The sequence below is a fragment of the Cervus elaphus genome, chromosome 23, assembly GCF_910594005.1.
Source record: "Cervus elaphus chromosome 23, mCerEla1.1, whole genome shotgun sequence".
Classification (NCBI taxonomy): domain Eukaryota; kingdom Metazoa; phylum Chordata; class Mammalia; order Artiodactyla; family Cervidae; genus Cervus; species Cervus elaphus.
Genome location: NC_057837.1, coordinates 10,969,118 through 10,983,047, shown reverse-complemented (window position 1 = coordinate 10,983,047; position 13,930 = coordinate 10,969,118). Strand labels below are relative to the sequence as shown.

Here is a 13,930-nt window from a genome sequence, read left to right as displayed (position 1 = left end):
CACAGAATTGGACACGACTGAAGCGACTTAGCAGCAGTAGCGGCAACAAGAGGAGCTAAACGAATAATATCCTGCTCTTTCTCCAGAAGAAAATGAAATATTTGTTTTAGAGGCATACGAGTACTATGCTGTTGAGTGTTTTCAATCACACAGAGAGTTGTTTGTTTTGAAACAGTTACACTACATTTTCCTAAGAACTTGTCTTGCTTTCGTAGGACTGCCCTCCACTTGGCCTGTGCCAATGGCCATCCCGCGGTGGTGGCCTTCCTCCTGAAGAGAAGATGCCTGCTTAACCTCTGTGACAGTGAAAACAGGACCGCGCTGATGAAGGTATGGGGCAGCGACCCGTGTCCACATGAGACGGGTGTGATTTAACCACTGAGACTAACAATGAGTTGATCTCGTTGAAATAGAGGGAACTGGTGAACTTGTGGGCTATTTCCTTTGAATTCCTAGAACTCACACTCTTGTTTCTTGGCACAACGCTGACAGGCCGTAGAATGCCAAGAGGAGGAGTGCGCGACTCTCCTGCTGGAGCACGGCGCCGACCCAAACCTCACGGATGCCAATGGCAACACCGCGCTCCACCACGCTGTCTTTTGCCAGAATATATCACTCGCAGCAAAGCTGCTTTCCTATGACGCCAATATAGAAGCCAGGAACGAGGTATAGCTCAACTAACTTTATTGACAAAATATTGGCAGATCATTTTTCTAAACTGTAGTGTTTTATTGATAACAGGATATAAATAGATAGACTGAGTAGTGTCCAGCAGGCCCTGTTACCATGGAAACAACTCCAAAGCCAAGTCAGGGGTTGGGTGGAACATGTCAGAGCCCACAGAAAGGGCAACGCTGTCTCTCTCAGCCACCTTCTACCCCAGAAGGAAGATTTTCCCACTAGAAAGTGCTCAGGAATGGGTGGTAGGCTCAAGTCCTACAAAGAATGAAGGCCTGGGGAGAGTGAAGTGATGTGGTGGGTGGCTGCTTCCAGGGGCTCAGGGAATGGGCACAGCTGCTGGGGGAGGGATGGGGGTAGGAGGAAGGAGAACCAGTGCCCAGCAGGGGGAGCTGGGGGGTGCAAGTGGGCCAGGGAGGCAGCAGGCCTGGAGCCCTGAGCCCTCCAGGACCCCTGTTCTGAGATCCGGTGAAGTGGGTCAGGTCATGTTTGATACCAGCCAGGGCGTTCACTTGTGCTGGTGACCACTTGGTTCACCAGGTACACACCTCGGGTCTCCCACACAGCCCTGGGGGGCTGCTCGGCGGGGCTGCAGCTGAGTGTGGGGAGCTGGTGATGGTGAAGCTCGGGGCTGCAGCTGAGTGTGGGGAGCTGGTGATGGTGAAGCTCGGGGCTGCAGCTGAGTGTGGGGAGCTGGTGATGGTGAAGCTCGGGGCTGCAGCTGAGTGTGGGGAGCTGGTGATGGTGAAGCTCGGGGCTGCAGCTGAGTGTGGGGACCTGGTGATGGTGAAGCTGCCACTCCTGCTCTTTCTCCTGTGGCTGCAGCCCCGCCAGGAGCTGCAGAGAGAGCTCCCCAACTCTCACAGCTGGGCTCAGTTTTCCTTGTTTGGAAGCTCCAGCCTTCCCTGAGTGAAAATATTTTGAAAGCACTTGATTGTCTACGATGTCACTTTAAATCACGATATTACTCAAGAAGCATTAGAGGGCAAAGCGTTCTTTTTTGTGTTTATGGCAGATATTTGTGATAACACAGCAATTGTTAAAGGTAAAACTTTTTCCAAGTATTTTTCCCTTTTTAAAAAAAAAAAGTTTTTTTCTAATTAGTCTAAAATAACACAGTAATGCAAAATTTGCCTTGGGGAAGTAGACTTTGTCTTAAAACTCAAACAAGCATTTGACAACATAATAGAAATGTTGCTGTTGTTAACACATTCCAATTTTATGAAAAAAATGATTTATATAAAAATGATTTCTCTCTCATTGCCCAAGGCTTCAGAGGCTAAAAGGAAAGGAAAAGGAGCGAGCAGCTGAAAAACGCAGAGCAGGCTGGAATTTTGGCAGTTGGGGAAATGCCAAGAAGAGGGTTTTTTTTTTTTTTTTTTTTTTTTTTTTTTTTTTATGTATTTGGCTGTGCTAGGTCTTAGTTTCAGCATGCAGGGTCTAGTTCCCTGACCGGGGATGGAACCCAGACCCCCTACACTGTGAGCGCTGAGACCCAGCCACTGGACCACCACAGAAGTCCTGAGGTTTTGGTTTTGTTGTTTTCCCCCTTCAGTTTATATATTTTGCTAAGGTGCTTTTCAGTTTCAGGTATAATAGTTGTTATTTTGAGAAAGAGATTGAATGAGTTGGAGACTTGTCTAGGTATCAGTTTTAGGAAGACTCTGCAGAAATCAGATCAGCAGTGAAAAGGTGGTGATTAAGTTGGAAAGAAGAGAGAAGAACAAATATTGAACAGAACTATTATCCTATTCTGGCAGAAACAGCCAGTTAGATAAGAGTCTAGACTCTGCTCTCAATCTAGAAGGTCTTGATGGAAAGGAAGGGGTTTATAAACAATGAGATCAGGTTGCCTTTTGTGTTTATTAGTCCCTGTTCTACCATTATTTACCCAGGAAAATTTAATTCTGTTTTGATGACTCTTGCCTCTTACACTTTTCTTTTTTCTTCAAAGCCTCAAGTAAGAGAAGGGATTGGCCATGTGGGTTAGAGATGAGACTGGAATGTTTGCTGGGCTAATTCTCAGCTAGATTGTGCTGGTGAAAACCACAATCCGTTGGGAAAGTTTATAAAAAAAATTTACAAACCTAGGCTGTTCCCTGAAGATTTTGATGGAATAAATCGAGGAAGGCCTGGACTTGTGTATTTAGAAATATTTCCTTGAGATTCTGATAGGATCCTTGGTGAAGAACTATGGAATGATTAAGTATAATTTCTAGTGCACCTATCTCAAAAATAAGTAATCTATAGAAGAGTTGGAGTTTGATCAATGCTAGCTACTTCCATTAGCTCCCTCCTTTGCAGCAATATTAGCCTGACTTTTTCCTCTGCCTCTGTGATTGAGAAGTTAAAAGGAACATTTTTGGCAATATCTATTGGCTTGAGTGATATAACTCCTTTTTCTTCCAACCACTAATTATTCAGTGACACTCCAAGCGTCTTTAGAGATTTGCTCATGGCCAAGTCACTTCATCTGTAGAGTCTGACCCTTTAAGAATTTTACACCTTCTGTTACCAACCAGGTCATTAGGTCAACAATGTTTGTTACCAACAGGGTTTTCCTGACTGCGGTAACAGTAATTCATGAGCCTTCTTTTGGTGTCAGCAGGACAGACTCTTGCAGTGTGTCTGTTAGATTTGCTGAGCCCTGGCATAAGCGAGAGGACAGCTTTAAACATCAAAACCCATGAAGTTAGTCCAGATGGGGATTGTTTGAATCATTTACTTTCAGTAGTCTTAGGAACTCACTAACTATTTGGTTAATAATCTGGGAGAATTCTAGAAAGAGATTGTAGTTTTAACAAGCAGTGGAAACATTCTTCAAGTGGGAATTTTGAGTCTTGTTTTTTAAATTAATTTTAATAAAATTATGAGTCAATAGCAATTTTTATTACATATTGAGACCCACTTTTCTTGTGAACCACATGATACTCAAGAAAGGAAAGCTTTCACATACAAATATTTGCTTTATACCCACCTGTTTGGAAACAGCAAAACGTTTTAAAAGCACAAATGGGCTACAGACCAAATGTGGTCCTTGGTTATGTTTAGCTTACCTACCTCCACAAGCTGAGTCAACATTTAAAATTTAGCAAACTCATGCTGATGTCTGTGTTTCAGGCTTCTCAGAGACCCAAATCTGGTCCCCCTTGAGCCCATTCTACTGTTTGGTCTGCATGTGGAGGCCTCCCCTTCTGTATGGGGCGTGTCTTTGCGGGTTTGCCAGCCTCACCTGGCTTTTTCACTTAGGTCACCAGGTTTCCCCCTCCATAAGCATTTGAGTTTCCAATTCTTGATATATAGTTTATTTTGATAACTATTTCGAAGTTTTAAAGACAGTCTAATTAATCTATAATTGATTCCGTATTTTAAAAGAATCTCTTAAGGATGGGATTGAATTTTTCAAATTAGAATTTTTAAGTTGGTTGTGGCGGTTTCACACTGAATGAGTCTCCCAGAGACACAGGATTATGAGAGAGAGCGTGGGGAGAGTTCACAGAAGAGCAACTCCCCGAGAAAATGCTGAGTGCATATTTATTGGTAACTTACCTTGTAATCCTTCACTAAGAGCCGTAAAGCAAGACAGAGACCAGAACTCTGGGATTCAGGAAGCTTCTTCCTGGAGGTCTGGAGGTCATCACGTGAGAGCCGTCAAGAAAGGTCTTTGAAGATAAGCGGTGTTGTTCTGCATCAAACAGCATCTAGCTAATGCTGACCTGTCAGTTTAACTTAAGGGCGGGGGAAGGAACAAGCAAAGGAGAATGAATAAGATTAAATTTCAAGAGACTTTGCTGAGAAAGCCGATAAACATGGTGCCCACAGTTGTTTTTTTTGGAAGAAAAGAAAACAACCTTTCTCTTTGCATGTTCATGTAGAGGATAACATTCCCATTGGAATGTCTGTAAACCTCATGAGGTTACTCTTGGTCATCCTTGGATAGGTTATGCATGCTACAGATAATATGATGTATTCCTGCCTCAGCATTGCTCCTAAAATATGCAGCTACGAAATCAAGTAGCTAATTGATTCTCTCTGGAGGAGTGTTGAGACTGGTAATAGAGCAAGTAAATACTACAATATTCCTGATAAATACTATGATAGAAGCAAAGATCCTTGGAACCAGTAAATGTTGAAAGTGAGTTTTAGAGAATGACTCTGTGGTTCATCTTTGGAAGAGGGAGAGGAGGAGCATTTTATTCTTTCCCTTTTCAAAAGACGTATTTGGCTGCACTGGGTCTAGTTGTGGCAGGTGGGATCTTGCGTTTCGGCACTTGGACTCTAGTTCCCTGACCAGGGATGGAACCTGGACCCCCTGCTTGGGAGCTCAAATCTTAGCCCCTGGACCCCCAGGGAAGGCCAGGAGCAGGAGCATCTTGAAGAGATAGAAGGTGCGCCGGGGGAAGAGGAGGAGGGGCTCCCGTTTATTTGCTTTCTGAATTATATGTTTAAGTTCAGAGACTCTATTGCATGATTTTCAGTTCAGTTTAGAAATAGGTTAACTGGGTACATTCGAAATGGTTTTTCCTGTTTTACAGGATGACCTCACACCACTATTATTGGCCATAAGTGAAAGGAAACAGCAAATGGTGGAATTTTTAGTAAAGAAAGAAGCAAATGTACACGCGGTTGATAAGATGAAAAGGTACAGTTGTTCTTTTTCTTTTTAAAAACCTTAGTGCTGTTCTTGGGTGCTAACATCAAGATAAAGATTAAATTAATAAGGTTTCATTTGTGATCAACACTTCATCAGTTAGGTAGAAAACCAATTATTCTGACTGGGAGTCGTGAAAAACTATATAGCAGAGATATATAGCAGGATTCATATTCCTTTATAATACTGAGTGATGTCATATACAACCTGTTCTTTTTTCTGGTTGATCTTGTAGGAGCTGAGGGATTTCATACTAGTTTCATTAGCTTTATACAATATGGATTCTGCTTTTTAGTTTACCTTATGACAGTATCGAATTTCTTAATTCTTTTATAATGATTGTTTAACCTCTACTTCATATATATTTTTCCTTAAAAGATGCATACTAAACATAAAGGACTTGATTTTGTCTTTTGGGTGACTCTTTGCTTTCAATTACTTTCTTTGAAAAATACTTTATGTTATTAGATTGCAGAAGAGTCCTTCACAGTTTAGTGACTAAACAACAAGAAAAAGTGGTTAGTAATCACTGTCACCAGATACTGTGGGCTCATCAGTTTTTATCTTTTTTTATTTCTAGTACATTTTGATGTTTTCATTCTAAATGAAGGTAGAAGGAAGAATGATAGGTTTAATTGGATAAACAGTTGCTTCAACAAAGATAAGTCAGAGGTGGATGATACAGATGAAAATGATGGGCTTTAGATTCAGACTGGGTTCAGCTCCTAGCTTTCCTCCCTGTTAGGGTTGTGACCTTGGGCACATTACTTATCATCAGCAAATAAGTTTCCTGATACAAAAGGACAAATAGTAATGCGTCCTTCAAAGGTGGCTGTGCGTAGACATAGTATTTCATTTAGTGAAGAGCACATGCTTGTCCACATCATTAAGTGCCACGGTGACTATTTTTATTTCCATTATTGTTAATATTTTTGTTTTAAGCCAGCAAATAGCCTTTGCTTAACCCACCCTCTAGCTGACTTTGAAGCATGATATATCAGACTAAGGAGGAAATGGGGGATTCGTTCCTTAAATAGTCACCTGCCTCAGATAAGTGACCTCAGCACAGTTTCTTGTCCATCAAGGACTTTGATATTATTTTTGAAAAGCATTTATTTATTTGACTGCGTGTGGTCTTAGTCGTGGGAACTCTCAGTTGCAGCATGTGGGATGAAGTTCCCTGTCCAGGGATGGAACCTGGGCCCCCTGCCTTGGGAGCCTGGAGTCATAGCCCCTGGTCCACCAGGGAAGTCCCCATCAGGGACTTTTGAAATAGTAAGTGCTGCTATGTGCCATCGCAGTGGGACAGGAGGCTGCTTTTCCATCGCTTCGTTTTAGCCTTGGAGGTCATTTACAAGGATGTACACTTGAGCGTGTAAATGGTCAGTTCTTCACGGGGAGGGCAAGATGTTACCTTGGTAAAGCACATCAAACGAGCTGTTTCTGTGAGTTCACTCAGCTTCCTGAGGGTGACGTCGTCTCTCTGTTGTTGTAGAACCGCCCTCATCCTTGCTGTCAGTTACGAGTCTATGAGTGTCGTCAGCCTTCTCCTGCAGCGAGGTGCTGACGTCTTTTCTCAAGATGTCTTTGGACGGACTGCAGAAGAATATGCTGCTCTGAGTGGTTTTAATATGTAAGTGTCCACATTAAAACGCCCGTGATCACTAAACTGCCGCCAAAAAGAATTTTCACTGTCACTTGTTACATGACCAGTGAGAGTTTTCTGTTCGGTGCAGGCAGCTTCTATCCTGTGGGGGCACCTTTCCTTGGGTCATAGGTTCCCTGTCGTCCTTCCCAGAGTAGTGGGTGTCAGCTTGCCTGAGATTCCATAGTTACATGGAGGGTTGGCCCCCTCATGGGGTCTGTTTCCTGCAACAATGAAAATCTTCCAAAGGATTTATCTGCCTCAACCGTAAATGTTTTCTGAGTCTGTCTCACAAGGAACCCATTCACCAGAACTCCTTAAATCTCAAGTAAGTTAGTTCAGAGAGGAATTGAGAGAGGTAAGCCCTGCCTGGGACTTGCCAGTATCCACTGTAAGAGTAGGGTTATGACTTCCACGTGCATCAGAGATGAACATGGAGATTAAGCATCATTGTCAGAAGGATCTGCTGGTTGAGAGTTTGAGCAGGTAGAGAAGGGAGAGTAGTGGTCCAGGCCAGGTCTTGATTGTGATTAGTTTTCTGTGCTTGGTGTGATTAGCTGCAATAATGGGGGATAGTTATGTTACCTAATGTAGTGAGTTCATAGTTTATAAATAAATGTAGGTACAAATTATATAAGAGCTGAGATTCCCTAAGTTACAAACCACAGAGAACACTAATCACCATAATTAATAACAGTTTCCTGAGACCCTTGAATGCTAAACATATAAGAAAACACACATTGGTTTTACTTGGAATTCCAAAGTAGTTCCAACAATAACGATCAAGAGCAAATTATTCCATTCTTTGACTGTTTCTGCAAGCATTTTGGGGCTATATTATCTCATTACCTCCTCTTAATCCCCTTGTGAAATAAGGCAGTAAGATCCCAGTTGTGGAGAGGATGACTTTGAACTCAAGAGAAGCAATTCTCTCGAAACAAAGAGCAGTTGGTTACAGAGCTAGGATTTGCGAGTTGGAAAGAGTTTTCATATGCCGAGCTAAATCTAGTTAATCTACTGAGCTCTATTGCCCTCAGTTCATGACTACTTCATCTTCCTTTTCTTTCTCCTTTAAATACATGGTAAATAAAACTTGGTAGAACTTAGAAACTTGAAATGTATGGGACAATTGTAGTTTTGATATTATCGCTGACATTGTCTGAAATAATCTAAGAATTTAACATAGTTGGTAGTTTTTTTTCCTATTAGTGTTAAAATATTATTTATCACATTTTTAACACATAGCATTTGCCAACTGATCTCTGAATATAAAGAAAAGAGGCCTAAAACTCCTCCCGAAAAGAGCAACCCAGGTACGTCATCTGATAATAATGAACTACTCTTGGTGATTCTACCATAGATAAAGTAGGAGTGAGGAAATTTCAATAATCAAAAAACTATGATAAAATTAGTGTAAATTGCATGTGTGTTGTTAAATTAATTTCTTAATAGTCTAGTCTTCAGAATTGTTAAAGAAGTTAATTGTAGGTAATTTAACATCAGAGACAGTATTGTCTGAGAAGCATTCCATGTGTTTAATTACAGCCCCTAAAATCCTGTATTAGATTTTTATGTACATTACAAAAAATGTTTAAGTTAGTATGATATATATTTCATCTGTAATCCTATTATAGCAAATTGACTTCTTATAAAAGTGGAGCTTTAATTTTTACAAATAGTTTGCATTTAGTGAATGAGTAGTTATTACTTACTGTGTAGTGATTGGTCTCATTAAAAAAGTTATCATCGTTTAAACTGGGAACCTCAACAGTCCCTTCCTGGTAGGATAAGAAGTGATAAAGAAGAAGAGCTGCAGTGCTGAACCAGTGTGCAGCATACCAGGAAGAGATTACTTTCGGAAGATACCTTCCAATAGTACAGCTCAGAAAAGCGATGCCTAGTTGAGAAGCACCGGTTATTTTGCGTATTGTGTCAACAAGGTCTCTATTACCAAATTTATTCCTCACAGATCCAAAAAGAGTGAGATAGGTTGACTTCATTAGAAGCAGATGTTTTCTTCTGTGTGTTGGATAATTGTCATGATAGTATAGTTTTGTAAGAACACCATGTTCTGTTGCCATTATTTAAAAGATGATCATAATAGATTTTCAAATAGATCAACTTGGGACTCTGCAGATTCTAATAAAAGAACCAACACACTTCACATGAGGAAAAACACCACCATGTCCCCTCGATGTGGCATCTAGCACATTGTACAAGCTGTCTGAGAACACCTTTAAACCTAGTTCACCTCTGTCTAATCAAAGGGGGCTTCCCAGGGGGCTCAGCAGTAAGGAATCCGCCTGCCAATGCCAGAGGTACGGGTTCCAGCCCTGGATCGGGAAGAGCTCCTGGAGAAGGAAATGGCAACCCACTCCAGTATTCTTGCCTGGGGAGTCCCATGGACAGAAGAGCCTGGTGAGCTACAGTCCATCGGGTCACAGAGAGGCAGACACGACTCAGTGACTAAACAGCAACAACATCCACCAAAGAACTTCTGTAGGTTGTTTTTACATGTTAGAGGAGATACAGAGATGACATAGAGTCTTGGTCTTCAGTATGCTCAGAATAGAATAGAGTTGTCCCTGGTTAATTTCTATAGTTTTTGAAACAGACTTTTCAAAGAAGACATTCTTGTTTATTTGTTCATTTGTTCACCAAAGAGATAACTTTCCAGTGTCTTTTGTGTCCTAAGCCTTGTTCTGGGTCACAGGGTGCAGACATGTAAACGTCACTGCCCCTGCCCTCCAGGCTCGAGGTTGCAGCGCTCCCCTCCCCGTGGAGTCACTGCACGTGAGTCATCCCTCCAGCATCAGATCATGACGACACACGTGAAACGTTGTCCAACAGCACCAGAGTCCATAGCTTCCTCTCTCCTTCCCTCCCTCCCCTTGTTCATCAGCTTAGGGTCTGATGACGAATGCCTTCCAAGCTGAAAAAGCATGATTTCTACCAACCTTTGCCATATAATGGGGAGGATTGATGTAATGATAGCCCTCAGTAGAACACAGCACTGTTTGGACCATCCTGCTCTAGGTGGTCCAGATACTCTTGAACAATGGAAGGTGATAGTCTCAAGAGATTATCCTTTTCACATTTATTAGTATGTACACATAGATATTTAAAACATTAAAAATGCTCAGCCTCCGTGTACCCTGCAGCATGCTCACCACTACAAGTCCAGTCCCCATCCTCACCACCCAGTTGACCCCCTTTACCCATTTACCCTCCCCCACCTCCCTGTCAAGAGATTATCCTTGCTAAACCTGGAATCACTACATCTTTCATACTTCTCTTGCATTTGGAAAGAGGGCCAGGAAGACTTTGTTTCCTATGTTTTACCATGCTCTGAAGTTCACCTGTAGACCACGCTTCCTTGTGATAGGGCATTTTCATCCTGAACTGAAGAGCCAGAGAATTTGTGTTATGTCCCAGCAAGACACCTGTAGGCTCTGTTCACTGCTCCAGGGAATGGAAGTCCAGAAATCCTGTGCTGTTCAAGTGTGCTATTGTCAGTTTATAGTACTGATTATATTAACGGTGTAGTATCATTTTCTGTCAGTCTCCTAGAGGTTGGTTAGGATTATGGTCCTTGTATCAGCAGTTCTTTCTTTTTCTGTTCTGCCTTTGATGACCATGAAGGAGAGGAGTGGTTCTCAGGCATTAATGGCCCATGAGTATAGTACAATCACTATTCCCTCTAGTGTGGTCTCCAGGTGTGGTTCCAAAGGAATACTTTTAAACAAAACATCAGTCTTGAGGTTTTAATAGTCTGTATTTTTCTTTTGTTGATTTAAAATGTGTCTTCCTTTTTTCTTTACTAGTGGATACGAGTTCTGAAGAAGACTCTTTAAGCAGGTAGGATTTGATGGATTCTTAAAACTTGTATGTGTTACTAGGAGAACACACAGAGAAGAGAAGCTACTGTTTGTTGAGCTTCCTGCTCTGGGTCAGAGACTGCATCATGTGCGCAACGTCTGTGACCGCATGGAGTCACCAGAGCAGCGTCGTAAATCACTGTGTCCTGCTTTACTTAATTAGGCAACTGTGGTTCGGGAGGTTGATGAATTGACCCATGATTCCATGGTTAAAATGAGTTGACCTGTGATTTGACAGCTGGCCTGCCTGACTCCAACATCCACTCTCGTGTCCCTCAGCAGAAATTGAGAAGTACCCGTGTAGCATATAAGTGAAACATATAAATTAGTTCTTTGACTTGTGTCCATTTTCAGTTTTAGACATTGCGGGGGACTCCTGTATCCCCTTTACAGTAAAGGGAGGAATGGGGCCTTCTCCATAAGTGATTCCCCTGCTGAAGGACCAAGACTGCCATTTTTGATGGACACAGATTAGTCTCTGAACCAGGGACAGACAATGGAGAAGGAACAGCATATCCTTCTGCTTTAAGTCATCAGGTTTATTCCACTTTGGGCAAACAAAAGTTATGTCAGTGCATCAATTAGATTTTCAGTTCAGCTATTAGGACTTGGTGAAAACATATTATTTTCAGGCTCTGCCAATATATTGGCTGTCAGTCTTTGTTAATGGAAACTAAGAATGAGTCTTCCCTAGATATGTCATAGGTTGGGAGAGATGGAAGCAGAAATAGGTAACTAACATCTTTTTTGGAGACTTCTCTGGGGGTGCAGTGGTTAAGATGGTTAATAAGACTTCTTCCAATGCCGGTGGTGTGCGTTCAATCTCCAGTCAGAGGAACTGAGATCCCACATGCCTTGGGGTCAAAGAGCCAAAACATAAGACAGAAGCAACATGGCAACAAATTCAATAAAGACTTTAAAAATGGTCCGCATCAAAATATCTAAAAAAAAAAAAATGTTTGAAAACAGAGGCCAAATTTTAATTATGTCAAGAAACTTCGTTTACTGCATAGATAGCCAGACGTTCACTTGCTTTTTTTTTCTTCATTTAAAGAAATGAACTCACTCATTTTTGTTGTATGTTTATGCTCTAAAGGTTTTCCAACAAACCTGGTGCTGACTCATGGCCTCCGTCAGATGATGAAGTCTTAGATTTTGAGACCAAGGTACAGTGCACTCCTGTGAAATCAGTTTCCGTACTCTGAATTTAGCTTCATGTAGTATTTACTCTTAAATTCAGCAATGGTGTCCCTCTCACTGTTTTATGTTTATAATGGAACGTTCTTCAGAGCAAACTATTTTATAGAAATATGACTGGTGGTTGTTTTTTTTTCATTTTTAACTTTGGTGAATAATGAAGGTGGGGTGAAGAAAACAATGGGCTGGAAAATAGAGTGACAGGAAAATTGTATTGGAAAAGCTTTCCCACAATGAAGGAACTATGAATTTTGGTCAAGGATAAAGACTCTTACTGTGAATTTTAAACCATAAGGACATGACTTTTGCAATACTCACAGTGCAATACTCAGACAGTCAAGAATCTGCCTACAATGGTGGAGACCTGGGTTCGATCCCTGGGTTGGGAAGATCCCCTGGAGAACAGCTGCCCACTCCAGTATTCTGGCTTGGAGAATTCCATGGACCGTAGAGTCCCTGGAGTTGCAAAGATTCTGACACGACTGATCGACTTTCCCTTCATAGAAGCAGAGACTTTTAATAACCGTGAGATAAAACTGCAACTCGGGATTTTTTTTCTATTGTATTTTTAAAAAGACCTACTCCATGTCCTGTGTCACATTCTAAGCCTTCAGATTTCAGACCTTTTGTGTTATTGTGATTTAAGTGTTCATCTTAGAGCCCCGTGTCAGTGTAAGCTAGTGGAGTTCAGGAAACAGTTGTGCATCTCCTGGAGCATGTAGCATAGGTCTCGAGTGTAAGAACCGTGTTAATAGTTATTGAATGTGAATAAATGAAGAGACAAACGGTATCCTATGTAATGTTACAGGTAATATAGTTCAGTTGCATTAGGTCCTAATTTTTGACTTTTTCGCCCCATCTTGTGTTCCATTAAATGTTTCTTTTCAAGCCATACATTCTCCCCAGAATTTTGATTACCAATTCTTTTTCCCAGTGAATAGTTAGGAATATTTCTTAATCAATTTTTCTCTCTCTCATGGAATACTTTACAACATTCAGGTTGTGATAGATGACCATGTGTGGCTAATCAAATGACACTTTTTATAGTGGCAAAATTGAACTCTAATACGGTAGTATTTATAAACAAAAAGTTTTGGAGTAATACAGATTGCTATATTAGGGATATATTATGAACAAAAGCCTCTGTCTTAAGTATATGTTTTATAGACAACATATGTTGATATTTTCATAAAATTTGCAGAACAATATAGATGCGTAATTTATATATTAATAAAAGCATACAAAACAGAGGCTTTGTTCATAGTATATCCTTAAGAATACTGATGTATTAGTGATCTATTGTATATACATTTTAAGTGTACGTGTTTTTCCACAAGCCTTATTATGCTTATTTTATTCCCTTAAGTTTGTACTTGACTAGGAATGTCTCTCTCTGCTTTCTTTTCCTCCCCCACCTTTTTTGCTTTTTTTTACTGTTAACCTAATTTTTCCTTGCAGAATACTTTCCTTCAGTGTCTATTCTGTAAGTCCATCTCTCTCTGCCTCTGTTGTGAACATTTTTGATCATGGCTTTCTGTTTAGTGTGTTTGTGGCTTTCATTCATGATCATTTCCCTACAGGTTTACTCTTGCTCTTTCTCCCTTTTTCTTCGAAGGAGCCGAATTGAAACAATCATTTGCCTTTAGCTGTTCAACAAACAGAATAGAAGTAGCTTATCCTGTTTGTACTTGTAACCTATCTAAATAAGGTTCTACTAAAATCTAAACTTTCATATTTCCCTTCCCAAGTGATAATTCATGCATGTAGAAATCAGGCAAGCAAATTTCAGAATATAGCGATTAATTTAAATGTCTTAGTTCTTCAGTAGTGCTCTAAACTCCCAGGGATAATTTTTTTTTTTTCCTAGAACATTTTGTAGAG

At 40.9% G+C, this 13,930-nt stretch overlaps 3 protein-coding genes across 4 annotated transcripts in view; 1 reads left to right on the top strand and 2 right to left on the bottom strand.

Annotated features, from left to right (window-relative positions):
- LOC122682160 (ankyrin repeat domain-containing protein 26-like) overlaps positions 1-13,930 on the top strand; it is a 371,465-nt gene that overhangs the window by 42,573 nt on the left and 314,962 nt on the right. The window contains exons 14-20 of one of the 3 annotated variants that reach the window (XM_043884975.1): positions 216-330; positions 493-666; positions 5,214-5,320; positions 6,825-6,962; positions 8,220-8,287; positions 10,799-10,832; positions 11,949-12,018. The exons of the other annotated variants lie outside the window; for them this stretch is intronic. Of the exons in view, the coding sequence (XP_043740910.1) occupies positions 325-330; positions 493-666; positions 5,214-5,320; positions 6,825-6,962; positions 8,220-8,287; positions 10,799-10,832; positions 11,949-12,018 (597 nt within the window). The 5' untranslated portion in view covers positions 216-324. The remainder of the gene's footprint in view (positions 1-215; positions 331-492; positions 667-5,213; positions 5,321-6,824; positions 6,963-8,219; positions 8,288-10,798; positions 10,833-11,948; positions 12,019-13,930) is intronic. 3 annotated transcript variants of the gene reach the window in all.
- Positions 1-13,930, bottom strand: part of LOC122682180 (ninein-like protein) — a 333,523-nt gene that overhangs the window by 135,100 nt on the left and 184,493 nt on the right.
- LOC122682154 (ninein-like protein) overlaps positions 6,847-13,930 on the bottom strand; it is a 705,741-nt gene continuing 698,657 nt past the window's right edge. The window contains exon 23 of the mRNA XM_043884958.1: positions 6,847-6,925. The gene's annotated coding sequence lies outside the window, so the exon portion shown is untranslated. The remainder of the gene's footprint in view (positions 6,926-13,930) is intronic.